Source organism: Bos grunniens, chromosome 4 (assembly GCF_055505025.1).
Source record: "Bos grunniens cultivar Pamir isolate PY7600 chromosome 4, Bosgru_T2T1.0, whole genome shotgun sequence".
NCBI lineage: Eukaryota > Metazoa > Chordata > Mammalia > Artiodactyla > Bovidae > Bos > Bos grunniens.
Genome location: NC_141168.1, coordinates 39,343,428 through 39,361,213, shown reverse-complemented (window position 1 = coordinate 39,361,213; position 17,786 = coordinate 39,343,428). Strand labels below are relative to the sequence as shown.

The 17,786-nt window shown below is 37.2% G+C and overlaps 1 protein-coding gene across 29 annotated transcripts in view; it reads right to left on the bottom strand.

Annotated features, from left to right (window-relative positions):
* The window catches only part of SUGCT (succinyl-CoA:glutarate-CoA transferase), a 784,651-nt gene that overhangs the window by 739,667 nt on the left and 27,198 nt on the right, over nt 1-17,786 (bottom strand). For 24 of the 29 annotated variants that reach the window (XR_015162296.1, XR_015162293.1, XR_015162297.1 and 21 more), the window contains one exon: nt 13,497-13,617. The exons of the other annotated variants lie outside the window; for them this stretch is intronic. Coding sequence is in view for 17 of the 24 variants with exons in the window: in XM_086395998.1 (XP_086252124.1) it covers nt 13,497-13,617 (121 nt within the window). In the remaining 7 variants the exon portion in view is untranslated. The remainder of the gene's footprint in view (nt 1-13,496; nt 13,618-17,786) is intronic. 29 annotated transcript variants of the gene reach the window in all.

Here is a 17,786-nt window from a genome sequence, read left to right as displayed (position 1 = left end):
GTTTAACCATTTTTCAGTGTGTGGTACAGTGGCATCCACATTGTTGTGTAACTATCACTACTATTCATTTCTAAAACTTTTTCATCTTCCTAAACTGATGATCTGCATCCATTAAACAGTAAGTCCCCATTTTCCCTTCTGCCAAGCCCCTAACAATCATCATCTACTTTCTTTCTCTATGAATTTGACTACTCTAGGAACCTCATGTAAGTGGACAGTATTTGTCCTCTTCTGACTGGCTTATTTCACTTAGCATAACATCTTCAAGGTTCTTCTATGTTGTAGCATTTGTCAAAATGTCCTTGCTTTTTAAGGCTAAGTAATATCCCAATGAATATATACCACATTTTATTTATCCATTCATCCACTGAGGGACACAGGTTGTGTCCTTTTGACACTTTTGACTATTTTTGAATAATGCCACTAAGAACATGATGCAAATATCTGTTCAAGTACCTGCTTTATATTCTTTTGGATACATAACCAAAAATGGAATCACTAGATTACACAGTAATTCTATGTTTAATTTTTTGAGAAACATCCAACGTGGCTTACACCATTTTACATCACCACTAACAGTGCACAAGGGTTCCCCTTTCTCCACATCCTTACCAACAGTGTTAGTAGTGACAGTAGTCCTCCCAGTGGGTGTGAGATGGTGTCTCATTGTGGTTTTGATTTGTATTTCCCTAATAATTAGCAATGCTGAGTATCTTTTCGTGTGCTCATTGGCAATGTGTATATTCTCTCTGTAGAAATGTCTATTCACATCCTTGACTCATTTTTTAATCAGACTGTCAGACGGTCTTTCTTATAACCAAATATTTACAAATTTTTTTTTAAACTTTGGTATTTTTATGAATTTTATGTCATTTGTAAAACAGATTCACTGATTCCACAATCTGATATTCTATTAATATCAACATCCCTTATCTTTCAGGGTACATGACTGTTACTTAATCAATATACTTTGACTTTTGTGAAGTTAATCTGGTTCAAATAAGGGCTGAAAGTTGTAGTATTGCACTAATGCTGGCTCAGAAGGCCGTGCAAAGAATGAAAAAAAATCATTAGCATTCATGAAATAAATGCTCTCTAAATTTTATCTAACATTCATTTTTTTCATCCTTTTAAGTATAACATTTCTTCCTATCTAGCATTGCTTGTTTAATTTGTGGGTTTATATCCCAGACCTATTACCATAAAGGGAAACAATTTAGTTCTGATGACAGGATTTCGAGATTGTGGCTAAGTCTTGGCATGTTTATCTGGCATGATCTATGAAGCATTTGATCTATGAAGTTTTTTTTTTTTAATAACTGCTGCTTTGATACTAACAGTGTCATCGTCTTCCCTTCTTTCTGTTGGTCTTTGGCCTCAAGTGGTTCTTTAAACTGGGAAGCAATAGATCCATGCATTAGAAATCAGAGAGCAAAGGTAAAACTAAGTGATCCTAGATTTATACCATATTTCTAGGTCCAGGCTATCTCTTTGCTTTTGGAATTTTAAACCATTGAGAAAAAAGTTCAAGTTCCTTTTCAAATCATGGATTTCTCTTTTATCAATCAACTGTTCAAGGAAAATGGAAGTGTCTGAGAACTGGAGAAGCTCAAACACATATTTATATATATAAAACTGTCATGAGATGGTGCTCACTGCACATCCCTAATTACACCCAGCAGAAAACTTTTAAGAAGAGTGATTTTGTCTCTTTAGCATAATGGGGTATCATTTTATCTATGTTCTAGTTCAGTAGATTTTCTTAATCCCAAGGTTTCACAAAGAATTCTCAAGGAAAATTATCATAATGTTCCCTATACCCAGTAACAATTCAGTATCAGCTTTAAGTTGGTATTTGCTATTGGGAAAAGATATTTATTTAGACCTAACGAATATGGGAATGATTGACTTTTTCATTTGGGTCTAAATAATTTAAAATACATATAAAATTAGTCCAAACACTCTTAGCTTACTGAATAGTATCTTTTCATACTTAAAAATTTTGAAGACAGATATCTAGGGTTTTTTCCTACTTAGTGTTATTTTTACTACTTGAAAAACATATTTATTCAACAAACTTTGAGTTAAAGAATGTTCAAACAGAACTCTCTTGCTTCAGTTTAGTTAAGGCTTCAAATCCAAAAAGAATGCCATAAGTTCCAGAACACCAACACAGGTCAAGCTAAAAGACTATGAAACCAGTTTTGCCATTCTTAGTTTATCATCCACTTTAGGGTATGTGAGGAAAAGGTGAAAAGGTAATAAGACCTTTAGCAAGAATTTCCTTAGAAAGAGTTGTCAGTCATACATATGACCAACAGGCACATGAAAAGATGCTCAACATCACTAATTATTTTAAAAATGCAAATCAAAACTACAATGAGGTATCACCTCACCAGTCAGAATGGCCATCACTAAAAAACCTGCAAATAACAAATGCTAGAAAGGGTGTGGAGAAAAGGGAACCCTTCTATGCTGTTGATGGAAATGTAAATTGGTACAGTCAATTAGGAGAACAGTATGGAGAGTCCTCAAAAAAACTAAAAATAGAATTGCCATGTGAGGAGCCTGGTAGGCTGCAGTCCATGGGGTCACTAAGAGTTGGACATGACTGAGCGACTCCACTTTCACTTTTCACTTTCATGCACTGGAGAAGGAAATGGCAACCCACTCCAGTGTTCTTGCCTGGAGAATCCCAGGGAACGGGGAAGCCTGGTGGGCTTCCGTCTATGGGGTTGCACAGAGTCGGACACGACTGAAGTGACTTAGCGGCAGTAGTAGGTGGACCTAGAGATTATCATACTAAATGAAGTAAGCCAGAAAGAGAGAGACAAATACCATATGATATCACTTATATGTGGAATCTAAAATATGACACAAATGCACATATCTGAAAAACAGACTCACATGAGAATAGACTGTGGTTGCTACGGCAGAGAGAGTAAGGGAGAAAAGGATTGGGAGTTTGGGATTAGCAGATGCAAACTCATATACAGAATGGATAAACAACAAAGTCCTACCATACAACACTGGGAACTATACTCAAAATCTTGTACTAACTTATAATGGAGAAGAATCTGAATATGTATACCAATCATATATATTTAATCAAATCACTCTGCTGTACACCTAAAACTAACAACATCATAAACCAATTATACTTCAATTTAAAAATTAAAAAAGGAATTCTACCATGAGGGCTGCCTATAGGAAAAAGTGACCTGAACAGGTAGACTCTATATACAGAAGACCACAAGAAGTCAAGGACTGAAGAGAAGCCTACAAAGCTCCCCACAGAACAAAGAGCCACCAACTGAGCTTCAGGTTCACAGTAGGCCCCCAATGCAGGGTTCAACTACCCCCACCAAGCACCAGTTCTTTCGTACCCATTAACCTACTCTTCCCTACGGAAGCTTGACAATGAAAGAATCACAAACAGCAGCTAGAAACAGGGAAAAGAAGAATTATGGATGAATGAAGAAACTGACTATGCTCTTCCAACAAACACACGCGCATGCACAACACACACACATACACACACACACACACACACTTCAGGTTTCCAGGAAGTCAGGCCCAACTTGGGGAAAGGGAAAAGTCATAAGTCTGAAGTTTTGATTTTAGATTGGACTGGACCTTTTAATACTTGAAGTAAAATAACCAGAAAAAAATCTGTAGGACTTTCCTGGATTTTGGCCATGAGCAAGGAAAATGAGTTAGAAGTGCAGGTTTACAGAGGTAGGGAGGGAAAGAATAAAGTTTCCGCTTACATGCCACTGAGTCCAACTTGTATGACACATCTGTTACATGTGTAAGGCTAGAAAGAAGTATTTAAAGATAAAAAGGTTACGCCCTTAGAGGATACAGTGAAGGCATAAAGTCACTTTCTGGAGTCTGTCCATGTCTACAGACAAAATATTATCTCAGTCCCTAACTTTATAGGCTGTATTTTGAAATCTTGTATTTATGTGCTAAGTTTCTCTTCCCCTGCAGAGATGGTGTCATTGTTTGTTTAAACAATGAGTTTGGTATGAAATGGTAAATATCTTAAACCACACTTTTGCTAGGGATCACTGACTATAAAGTTGGACAGATGATCACAACACTCTAAATTCTGGGGGAAAAAATATGTCCTGTTAGAAGGGGAACAGCAGAGACACTCATAATTTAGACCAGTAGTTTCCAATTACTTTGACTATGAGGACTCCTTTTAATGTCATCTCTGTATTGTTTCTTCAATCTAGAAAGATGCTTCATGAACTCAACTGGACTATTATTTTTAGAGGTTAAAAAAACTTGCCCACTGTTACTCCATCAAACTTAGTTCTGATTTTGTCTCTTCTTTCCTTATTTCATTTCTTCCTCCCTACCTCCTTCCTTTCCTTCTTCCTTCTCATCTTTTCTCCTTCTCTATTTTTGTCCTCCATCCCTGTTTTCCTCCCTTTCCTTCTTGTTTTTCTCCCCTTCAAAACCTTTATGGGTTTAGAGTGCAGGCAGACTTCTAATTATTCTTTTTTTAAAGACATGGCTATGTGGTGAATATGTAGAAAAAGAGGAGAATATACATAGACACACAGACTAATTCACTCCATAAGACTCTAAGAGCAGCAGTGTTTTGTTTTGTATTATCGTTGCCATGATATGAATGTTGGATGCAGTTGCTAGATGATTTGCCATATCCATTTGGGCTCATCATTCTCTGTTATTGATTCTGAAACACCATGGGAGCCTTTAGTAATCTAAAGAAAATTTTATCTTAATCGTTACTCTCTCAAACATAAACATTATTTCAAGACCAATGTTTATAATAAAGTTCTTCCATGAGTCCATCAGTATTTGATTCCTACCTCTTTTGAAGATGATTTTTGATGGAATTTGAATCATATCCCTCTACTGTGGAAACCCCTTCCAGTCTGCTTGGCACTTGCACACCTCTATGCAGTACCTTCTCAAGCATGCTGTTCCCCATTATTTGTATTCTAGGCACATTGGCTTTCTCTCAGGCCTTTAAAGATAGCTAGATCTTTTCTATCTCTGCACATGGTATTCTCTCTGCCTGAATCGTTCATCCCCTGGCTCTTTGCATAGCTGGCTCCTTCTCATACTTTAAGTCTATTAAATGTTACCTCCCCAAAGAGGCTTTCCTTGACCTTCTCATTTACTTATGCACCCCCTACTCTATTAATTTCCACCACAGTACCCTGTTTGAGTCTTTCATAATAGCATAATTGGATGGTACATATACTGCCTTTTTCACTTGTTTATGAAGTGTCTCTGACACGAGGCTGTAAGCTCCTTAAAGGCATGAACCACACCTGCATTGTTTGCCCTGTACACTCTACAGAAATCCATGGAAACTCAAGAAATATATATGAAGCGGTGGGGGTGGGGAGGAGACAAAGGAAATGAATGAGAAAGGAAGGGAGGGAGGGAATTATTTGGGCATTTCTGAATCATTGGGTATTGCTATTTCAAATATAAAAAGGTATAAAATAACATAATAAGTACTTATGCACTGCCAGTTGGTTTATTTGACAAATATGGTTGAAGTCCTATGCGCATCCCTTCCCTGTGCCCCATCTCTCCCTCCCCCAGGGGTAATCATTCTCTTAAACAATTTTCATTACCATGCATATCTTTATACTTCTAATCACATATGAGTAAAGTACCAAGAAAGATATATTTTATATGATTTTAACTGTATATGAATAACATTATTCTGTATATCATGAGTTGCAACTTGTTTTCAAAAATCAAAAAAGTACCTTGCAAAAAACTTTTCTTAAAAGAAAATTGAAAATTTTATTTAAAGGGTATATACAATGTTACTACTACAAAATTAGTCTAGTCAATAACATAATGTAATGTTTATCCTTTTAGAAAGAAACAGCAGTGAAGTTAACATGAAGAAAAAATAAATACTTTAAAATGTGGTAGAGAGCATTCTTATTGCTAAATTTGTGTAACTAATGCTCAGAAGATACAAAGGAAAGAAGGTAAACTCAAGATTAAATTGCCCAGCCTTCAGAATGGGAGAAAATAATAGCAAATGAAGCAATTGACAAAGAATTAATCTCAAAAATATACAAGCAACTCCTGTGGCTCAATTCCAGAAAAATAAACGACCCAATCAAAAAATGGGCCAAAGAACTAAACAGACATTTCTCCAAAGAAGACATACAGATGGCTAACAAACACATGAAAAGATGCACAACATCACTCATTATCAGAGAAATGCAAATCAAAACCACAATGAGGTACCATTTCACGCCAGTCAGAATGGCTGCGATCCAAAAGTCTACAAGCAATAAACAATGGAGAGGGTGTGGAGAAAAGGGAACCCTCTTACACTGTTGGTAAGAATGCAAACTAGTACACCCACTATGGAGAACAGTGTGGAGATTCCTTAAAAAACTGGAAATAGAACTGCCATATGACCCAGCAATCCCACTGCTGGGCATACACACTGAGGAAACCAGAATTGAAAGAGACACATGTACCCCAGTGTTCATCGCAGCACTGTTTATAATAGCCAGGATATGGAAGCAACCTAGATGTCCATCAGCAGATGAATGGATAAGAAAGCTGTGGTACATATACACAATGGAGTATTAGTCAGCCATTAAAAAGAATACATTTGAATCAGTTCTAATGAGGTGGATGAAACTAGAGCCTATTATATAGAGTGATGTAAGCCAGAAAGAAAAACACCAATACAGTATACTATCACATATATATGGAATTTAGAAAGATGGTAACGATAACCCTGTATGCAAGACAGGAAAAGAGACACAGATGTATAGAACAGTCTTTTGGACTCTGTGGGAGAGGGCGAGGGTGGGATGATTTGGGAGAATGGCATTGAAACATGTATAATATCATATGTGAAACAAATCGCCAGTCCAGGTTCAATGCATGATACAGGATGCTCGGGGCTGGTGCACTGGGATGACCCAGAGGGATGGGAGGGAGGTGGGAGGGGGTTCAGGATGAGGAACACGTGTACACACATGGCAGATTCATGTTGATGTATGGCAAAACCAATACAATATTGTAAAGTAATTAGCCTCCAATTAAAATAAATAAATTTATATTAAAAAAATACACTTCAAAAAAAAAAGAAACAGAAAAGTCTCAAGCAATTTAAACTTACACCTAAAAAAATTAGAAAAAGAACAAATGAATCCCAAAGTTCATAGAAGGAAGATCAGAGAGGATAAATGAAATAAAGACCAAAAAGACAATTAAAAAAGATCAGTGAAACTAAAAGCTGGTTCTTTGAAAAGATAAACAAAATTTGCAAACTGTTAGCTGACTCACTAAGAAGAATAGAAGGTTCTATTGAATAAAATCAGAATATTGCAATAATCTTGCAATAACTTTATATGATGTCAGATGGTTACTAGACTTATTGTGGTGATCAATTTCATAATGTAAAAATACAAAACCACTATGTTGCACACTTGGAAGTAATATAAACTGTATGTCAGCTACATTTCAATTTAAAAATTAAAAGAAAAATATATTTTCACAATACTAAAAAAAAATAAATTGCAAAGGAAAATATCATTATACTTATAAACGTATAGAGAAGTGGAGAACGGTCACCTTGGAAAAAAATACTTCTGAAAATATACAGATATGTCCTTTCAGTGATTCTCTACCCAGTTGTACACAGGCAACACTACAGTTTTCTCAAAAAGGGATTTCTGCTGAATTATAGCTTTTTAAACACTGCCCCCTAATGTTCACATGCAGCTTCTTCTGAAATGTTAAGAGGACCATGCTAATAAAAATAATCAGGTCCTTCCTCCCCTGTGATCAGTCCAGCATTTTTGTCCTGCAGACCAGATTTCACAGACTGAGGCAGTCTCAACCACACAACTGTCAGAATGCATTACAGTAAATCTCCCGGCCATTCTAAGATTACTCTCATCAGTAAGAAGGCCAACATGTGAGTGAGAACAGATTATTTGTGCTTGGAAAGCACTGACAAGACATCAATACTGCTGGGAAACATCAGGCAAGTCCAGGATCCCAATAATAACATGTGCAACTTTAGACTGATCTAATCAGTCTTATTAAAAAATAAAAAACAAACATTTATTACCAAGAATATCAAACTTCTAAAAAAAAGAGAGAGAAATGGCCCTTGCTTTATATACACACAAACTCATGACTCACAAAGGAGGGTTGCTTCCAAAAGAATCTGTTGAAATTTCAACTCCCTGATGAGCAGATTTGTTCATGACTTCCACCAGTGCAAATATGATCAACAACACATGAAAGAGAATAACAAAAATATATAATCTCAAGTAGAGCTGCTCAGTGTCTTGTAGTCACAAAGTCCATGTCATCACTTAACAATGATGTGTGTCTAAACAGAAAAAGCATAGAAGCACTTAACCCTAAGTCAAGGAGCCTGAGTTTTAAACCCATTTTCCGTTAAATAGCTGTGTGACCTTAGGTCCCTTAGGTATTCTGGATCTGTTTCCTTATCAGGAAATAAAAGAGAATGAGCTATGTGAATGTTTTTCTACTGACTGTCAGGAGATGGGGAGAGGATTATAGAATCAGGAGAGCTGCTTTTTCAGACCACACCTGCCTCTCCACACCACCCCTTCACACCCCATCCCTGTTAGCAAAAAGCATGATACTCCCATTCTCCCCTTAGCTGAGAACCACTAAACTGTATCAGGCTTCCCAGTGGCTCAACAATAAAGAACCCGTCTGTAGTGCAGGAGCCACAGGAGACACGGTTCAATCCCTGGGTTGGGAAGACCCCTGAAGGAGGAAATGGCAACCCACTCCAGTATTCTTGCCTGGAAAATCCCATGGACAGAGGAACTTGGTGGGCTATACAGCACATGGGGTCGCAAAGAGTCAGACATGACTGAAGTGACTTAGCACGCACTGGATTATATCATCTATCTCCAAGGCCCTTTACCACACTAAAATGTTAATACAGGATCTGAGAACTGGAAGAAAATCGAGAAATTCCCCAGTCACAAAACCAAGCCCAGAAGAACTTTTGATTCTAACCATAGTTAGATACAGCTGTGAAACTTTGGGGAGGTGTGAGGCTTTCCAAAGGGATTAACATTTTATTTAGCTGGGTGATGTGATGAAATATTTTATTATTCTCAATCTTCACCCTTCCCAGATTCCAGGCCCTTTTCAATGTGACTTTGTAGTTCCTGTCACTGGAATAGTACACTGAACCACCTGTTGGTGTTAGGTTTGGCCAGATGACTTGCCTTGATCAAAGGAATATTAGCAGGAGTGACATGAGCAGAGAGAGGCCTTAAATGTGCTTGTGAGATTTTGTTCTCTTGTGCTCTTTCCCCATGAGGAGAACTTGCACTTGGTAGCCACTCGTGTAAGGAGTCTAAGACATGTGCGGAGCAGACCTGCAACTTGGAACCCAACCTAACAAGTCTAGATGAACTGAATTCCAGCCAACCCACATTCACAAGAAGGAGAAATAAACACTTACTGTCATGTGAGATTTTGCATTTGGTAGTTATGCAGAATTTTTACAGCAGTAGGGTAATTCGGATAATAGTTCACCTATTTAATATTTTAGACCTCAACCTGTCCATTGTATTGTGAGAGTCTAAGGAAAAATCTCACCCTGTCACTCATATAAGTATTGATATACAAAAAACAAAAGTGTGATTACACGTCTATATAATAGTACATCTATATAATAGTACATCTGAAAAAGAGTCAGATGTAGTGGCAAAGATCTGCTATGAACAGAACCTATCCCTAGTGCTGAGTCAGAAGAGAAGTTAATGGCACCGGGCTGTTCATCCTATCTAAAATAACAATCAGCCAAATGTTGCAATTATGTTTATTTTATATAAAAATACCACCACATAAGATAATTTACCATGAAAAGCACACTTCATACTGAAGTAATATGTCCTAGTCAAAGTATTATATCAATTAACCGAATGAAGAGAAATAGGGGTATTTCGGTTATTATAATTTTACAAGTAATAAATATTTTTAAAATAACATTTTTGCAGCTTTTACAGTGAAACAAGATTTTCAGATAGGTATTAATTTTAAGATAAATTTACTGAAATATAAGAAGTAAAGTTTGCTTGGTTCTTTTTTTAAATATGTTTTTAATATACTAGTTTCCTTTGATAGCTCAGTTGGTAAAAAATCCGCCTGCAATGCAGAAGACCCCAGTTCGATTCCTGGGTTGGGAAGATCCGCTGGAGACGGGATAGGCTAGCCATTTCAGTATTTTGGGGTTTCTCTTGTGGCTCAGCTGGTAAAGCATCTGCCTGCAATGCAGGAGACCTGGGTTCAATCCCTGGGTTGGGAAGATCCCCTGGAGAAAGGAAAGGCTACCCATTCCAGTATTCTGGCCTGGAAAATTCCACGGACTGTATAGTCTCCAGTGTCACAAAGAGTCGGCCACAACTGAGAGACTTTCACTTTCACTTTTCTGTCTTAGGAAATAATCTAAGGCATAGTGACCTAACAGCAACTGAATATTTACTTCATGGTGTAGACCCTGTATGTGTGTGCTCAGTCACTCAGTCTTGTCTGACTCTTTGCAACACTACAGTCTGTAGCCCACCAGGCTCCTCTGTCCATGGGATTTTCCAGGCAAGAATACTGGAGTGGGTTGCCATTTCCTCCTCCGGGGTTAGACTCTTTAGGTACTTTAAATTAATGATCATTATATAGTGCTATGGACAAATTATATAAGAAATAACAGACTAGGCCAACAATGCCCTAAGCCCAGGCTATCCTCTGAAAGTGTCCTTGGAAAATGTAAACATAACTTTTACCACTTACCCTGAAAAGTGGTACTCTAAAAAAATTGCAACTATTAAAAACTCTTCAGTCAAGTTACGATTATTCATTCATTGATTTAAGAAACTCCCCACCATGTGCTCTGCACTGTGTGTGGAACTGAGAATAGAACAAGAGCCGACAGGGACTTCCCTGATGGTCCAATGGCTAAGACTCTGCGCTCCCAGTGTAGGGGGCCCAGGCTGGATCTCTGGTCATGGAACTAGATCCCACATATCTCAGCTATGATCCTGCATGCCACAACAGAGATCGAAGACCCTGCAAGCCACAAGTAAGACCTGGTGTAGTCAAATAAATAAATATTTTTTTTAATAAAAGAAAAGAACAAAAGCCTGCAGGATAGTGGATGAGACAGACAAGAAAAGTGGCAAATACAAAATATGATCAACAACAGTCAACCCAACCTTCAGGGATCAAGAAAAAATGTCTGCACAGAAGCAAGGACAACCAAGGTGAGATCTAAAGGGCAAAGAGAGAGTCACTGGGTGTGGCAGAGGATCAGGGTTTCAAGCAATGGAAACATCGTATGTAAATGTTTTGCCATGAGGGCGAGCATGGTGAATCTAGAAGATGCAAGTAATTCAGGTTCATATATTCTTTATGCTTTATGTTTTATGTTTTTCTGCCTAAACCATCTATGAAAATAAATGCTTTCCTCCCTTTACCTCTGGAGGTTCTCCTCCTACCTCATTGAAAATTCCTTCACAACCTCCTTCACTGTCTCATCATTATCTCCTAAACATCTACTACTTGGAATGCATCAGGCTCACACACTCACACTCTCCTTTTTCTGTCTACACTCACTCTATAAATGATCAAACACAGGTTTCAAATACGATGTATTTGTTCATAACTATAAAATTTTACATCTCCTGACAATTCGATCCAAGCAATTACCCTACATCTCCTCTTAGATACCTATAGCGATCTCAAGCTAGACTCTTGACATTCCAAATCCAAACTCTTGACATTCTCCCCACCAAAACATCTTTCCGCAGTCTCATTCAACTCTGTAAACAGCAATTTTTCTGATTGCTCAGGCCAAAACCTTAGAGTCATCTTTAACTCCAGTCTTTCTCTGATGCATCCCATCCATCTGAGAACCTTATCTACTTTTCTCAAAAACCTTCAGAATTCTATCACTTTTCAACTAGCTCGCTATCACCCTAATTCCTAATTCAAGTCCCCATCATCTTTAGTCTGGACTATTTCAATAGTTTCATAACTATTCTTCCACTTCTACCCTGCACTCAACAATCTATTCTCAACATAGTAGCTAGAGTGATCCTTTTAAAAATACATCAGATTGTACCATTCCTCTGCTTAAAACTCTCTATTATCTTACAAACTCACTCAAAGTAAAAGCCTAATTCTTTAAGAGCAGTCCACAAGTCTTTACTAGCCACCGTGTCTCTTATTTTCTTTCTGTTACATTTTCCTTCATTTACTGTTTCGGCCCTCCTTGCAGGCCCTCAAATATGCCCAATGCAGTCTCAGCTCAGGTCCTTTGCACTTGCTGGTCCCTTTGCCTGAAACCCTCACTGCCAACATCTATATGATTCACTCCTTTATTTCATTCAAGTCTCTGCTTAAATGTTCCCATTATCAATGAAGCCTTGTCTCACCTCCCAGTATAAAACAGACTATCCTTCCCTCATCTCCCTTGTCCTATTTGTCTCTAGACTCAACTACAAAAAAAACAAAACACAAAAGAGAATCTGTTTACTTATTTAATATCTCCCTAACCTAGAATGTAAATCTGCTGTAGAGCATGAATATGTGTTACTCACTGCTGTATCTCGGAACCTTAGAATACTGCCTGGGGGATCACAGACTTGCAGTAAATATATTTGGTGGATGAATTAATAAAAGCTGAAAATATTATCAATTATTCTCATAAATGCTATCACTATAACTTTATATTTTAAGAATAATTTTTAATACTATATCCCTAATTAATAGTTAAGTGCTTATAAACTATGTAAAGATAACTAATTCAATATTTTTCCCTTTAGCCTAAAGACATAAACACACACACACAGTTCACCACCAAGAGCTGAACAATGTAGAATACTTTATAGCACTCTTTTCCTTTACTTGGCTTAGTACCTTTGAATATATTGAAATGATATGTTGAGTTCCTATGCTATCTTAGAGCCAATGAATATTTCACCTGTAATTCTACATATGAGTTAATAATAGTACTCTGTTGGTATTTGCCAAATTTCTATAGAAAAATTTCCTGTAAAGAATCTGCCTGCAATGCAGGAGACCAGGGTTCGATCCCTGGGTCTAGAAGATTCCCTGGAGAAGGGAATGGCAACCCACTCCAGTATTCTTGCTTAGAAAACCCCATGGACAGAGGGGCCTGGTGGGTTGTCCATGGGGTTGCAAAGAGTCAGACACAACTGAGCAACTAACACTTTCACAGGCAGACAAATTCACAGAAGAAATACAAACAGCCAGTAAATATATGAAAATTGTTCATTTGCATTAATGTTCTTTAATGATTAATTTTCAACAACCTAAAATGGCTTGGCAGGGAAGGAGAGCAGAACCACTTTGAGAAAACCAGTGCTAGTGAGAGGTTTCTTATGTACAGAAAGACACAGAACCTGGAAAAGCTCCTCACTGACAAGGGTGTGGGGTGGAAATACCTGTGATGGAACAGTAGACAATGTGAGGTGCAATCTTGTCTATATCTTCATAGCCCAGCCCCATCGCAGACAGTTTGCCAGGGACATAGTTCTCTACAAATACATCACAAACAGCCGCAAGCTGAAGGAAGAAATGAAGACAAGTCAGACTTAAGGGACTCCCTAACTTTCAACAAATCCCCACATGAATTCTGATTTCAGTAAACACAATTATCCTCACTTTCTAAAAGCTCAGAAAAATCACAGGAAAAGTAGAATTACAAGGTGTAATTAGATAGACGTGAAGGCTCTAATCAACTACTTGAGGTATGACTGTCAATTAAACAATGGCTATTAAAATGTTCAGTTAATACCATAGTGTTAAGTGGATTCTGCTTACATTAAATGTAAGAAATATCTAGGCTGTGTGGTCTGTCCAAGTATATTCTCAGAAATTTAAAAAATTAGACTATAAGGACATAAAATACATGAAAAATATCTTTTAACTCCTTTAAAACTAAACACGTCTTTACAACCCTATCCTTATTCTTATCCTTACTTATCCTTATATTACATGATACATTACATCATTACAACATGTACATATTGGCACCTAACACTTGTAAACTCTTGTCAATTGCTTTCACACTTTCCAGATGCTTCCTTCCCAAAGAGTTTTAAATGTATTTAATGAATGACTAAAAAAAAAAATGCTAAACTATAACTCAGTAAATCAATAACTGTCAGAAACAAGACCCCAATTTTGAATCCCAGATTACTAATATATGAAATAGAGGAAAACAAACCACTGAAACCTTAAACTTCTTTTCAAAATCTCAATTGTGACTACGTATCTTCTGAAAATATCACAAAAAATTGTACGAGGTCATATAGAAAAATTCATGACATAATTCTTAACCATATCCAAGTGCCTAATAACTATTCAACAATTTTTTAATTGCCATGTAACATAGATACATTCTCACACACACAAACTAATGAAATAGAATAAGTCTGGGCCAGGGTAGACAAACTTTTTTCCATAAAATATCAAACAACAAATACTTTAGCCTTTCCAGGCCACATACATTCCCTGTCACATATTTATTTTTCTTTAATGATCTTTAACAATGTAAAATTCATGCTTAGTCCATGGGCTATGCAAAACAAGTCGGACTTGGTCCACAGTCTGCCAACCTCTGCTCTAGATGGAAAATAACTGAATTTACATAAACTTTAGATGGAAACGTAAATAAATGGAGTGCCTATTTGTTATGTTGTCAACAAATTTGGAGTGGATACATGGAACTATTTGACTTAACAAAACTTAGGGAGAGGGGATCTTAGGAGGCATCTCAGGGAAATAAGCTGTCATCCTCCAGATCTCCTGAAACAGAGGTACTGGAGATCCAAGTGACCACCTGTCAGAAAAGGAATGATAAATACATTAAGATACAGGACAGAGAAGAACAGATTCCAGGTATGCACTCCAAATCTCAAGCCATACAGACATCCTTTCCAAATTTCAGGTGCCAATTAACTTTTGAGATGCTTCTCACATGGGCAGTATGTTCCAGAGACAGCCCAAGTTGAGATGTGTTTATTTACTGTTAATGATTCTAACAATTCTACCAAGTATTGCTTGGGAAATGTGGGGGGAGAGTGGGTGTTAGTGTAAATAAAACACAAGGCTACAGTTACACTTCAATTTGTTCCACATACTGTTCTGAGTTTCTGTCTACTACTTACAAAGCTCTCCTGTGGGCGCTAAAGAAAACAAATGACATCAAATACACCTAGGCTTCTATACCAGTCATCTCCTGGCTGCAGAACTTGAATGGCACATATTAACAGTATAGTAGGCGATGGCACCCCACTCCAGTACTCTTGCCTGGAAAATCCCATGGATGGAGGAGCCTGGTAGGCTGCAGTCCATGGGGTCACTAAGAGTCGGACACGACTGAGCAACTTCACTTTGACTTTTCACTTTCATGCATTGGAGAAGGAAATGGCAACCCACTCCATGTTCTTGCCTGGAGAATCCCAGGGATGGGGGAGCCTGGTGGGCTGCTGTCTATGGGGTCACACAGAGTCAAACACAACTGAAGTGACTTAGCCTTAGCCGTACAGTACCTTATGCAAATTACATTTGATAAATTATTTTTAATTTTAAAAACTCTGTGTGTTCCTCAAAAAGTTAAACACTGAATTACCATATGACCCAAAGATGCCATTCCTAGGTAAATACCACAAATATTTGAAAGCAGGGACTTGAACAGGTACTTATATCCAAATGTCCATTGCAGCATTATTCACAATAGCCAAAAGGTGGAAACAACCTAAGTAGTTATCAATAGACAAATGTTCCCATCCATAAAGTTGAATATTTTTCAGTCATACAGAGGAACAAAGTTCTAATACATGTTACAACATGGATGAAACTTGAAAACATTATGCTAAGTAAAATTAACCAGACACAAAAGTACACATATTGTATGATTTCACTTACATGAAATATCTAAAATAGGCAAGTTCATAAAGACAGAAAGTAAATTAGAGGTTATCAGAAGCTGAGGGAGACGGGAGTGAAAAATTATTGTTTAATGGATACAGAGTTTGTTTGGGGTAATGAAACATATGGGAAATACATAACAGTGACGGTTATACTACATTATGAATGTAATCAGTGCTACTGAATTGTGTGGTACAAATGGTTAAACCACATTTTTATGTTATATATGTTATACCACAATAAAAATTATTTTTGTAGGGCATTTGTATTTTTAGATTTAAAGTTTTGTAAGGTATTTGTATTTTTAGATTTCTATAGGATCATAAGTTATATTTCAAATCACATAAAATAGTCAGATGAATCACAAATTCATCTGAATTTGGTGAATTCAGATGATTCATCAACTTTCAACTTGATTTGATCAATTTTCAATAAGACAAGAAAATAAATGTAATGAATAAGCTATGCTAATAGAAAAGTATTCAGAATGGATAAAGTAAACAAAAAACATTTTAAAAACCAATATACATAATATTATGTTTATCGGGAGAAATGAGCATACAAGGACATAAAGAGATTTTATATTATATGCTAAAATAGTGATCTTTTGCCCATGAACAGACATTACTTGTGTAACAATAGAAAAAAAAATTAAGCTAAAAAGAGCTGTGCTCTAAAAAGAGTCAGTAGTCTGACTCTATAAAGTTATAAGAAAAATACAGAAAAGTTGAGTTTAGGAGCTAAAGAGTTCTACTGATAAAGATGCCCAGTAACTTTTTAAAAAATGTTTATTTATTTATTTGGTTGTGCCAGATCTTAGTTACAGCACATGGGAACTTCTGTCTGCAACCTGTGGGCTTTTTGAGTTGTGGCATCCAAACTCTTAGTTGTGGCATGTGGGATCTCGTTCCCTAAGTAGGCCCCCCTGCACTGGGAGTGGAGAATCTTAGCCACTGGGCCACCAGGGGAGTCCCCCAGTAGCTTTTATTATTACGCAAGATTTCAATACGTATGCATTTGATATTTAATGGTAAAATATCCCTGGAAAAGTACATAGCACATAAGTTATTCTTTTCTCCATTTTATAAACATTTCTTTTAAATAAATGTATACTAGCTATTCAGAGAAGGCAATGGCACCCCAATCCAGTACTCTTGCCTGGAAAATCCCATGGATGGAGGAGCCTGGTGGGCTGCAGCCCATGGGGTCGCTAGGAGTCGGATACAACTGAGCGACTTTACTTTCACTTTTCACTTTCATGCATTGGAGAAGGAAATGGCAACCCACTCCAGTGTTCTTGCCTGGAGAATCCCAGGGATGGGGGAGCCTGGTGGGCTGCCGTCTATGGGGTCGCACAGAGTCGGTCACAACTGAAGCGACTTAGCAGCAGCAGCAGCATACTAGCTATTTTCTAGATACTGATTCTTGGTGAGTCTGCCATATGACATATTCTCCTTCTCTCTCTGTTTTGAGAGAACTCATTTCAAGAACAGGTATGTTCCCTAAAGTATTAGCTAAGGCATTTGTTAAAATTCTAAACAGTGCAGTGCTGAAATTAGACACATCAGAAATCACCCTGAGTTTTATGGATCTCCACACTGTCTACAAGGTTTATACAAGTCAACTGCTTCAGTGGAGACCAAACATTTATCACATTTCCCTGATGTAAGAATTTATTACAAAATAAAGTGAGAGGGAAAAACAACTTAGTCCTAGTTTTACTGGTGATCACCTCTTCCTCACTGAGGTGTTCACAAATCAACTAATAATCTATTCTAGATTTTGCCCACAATAAAAAA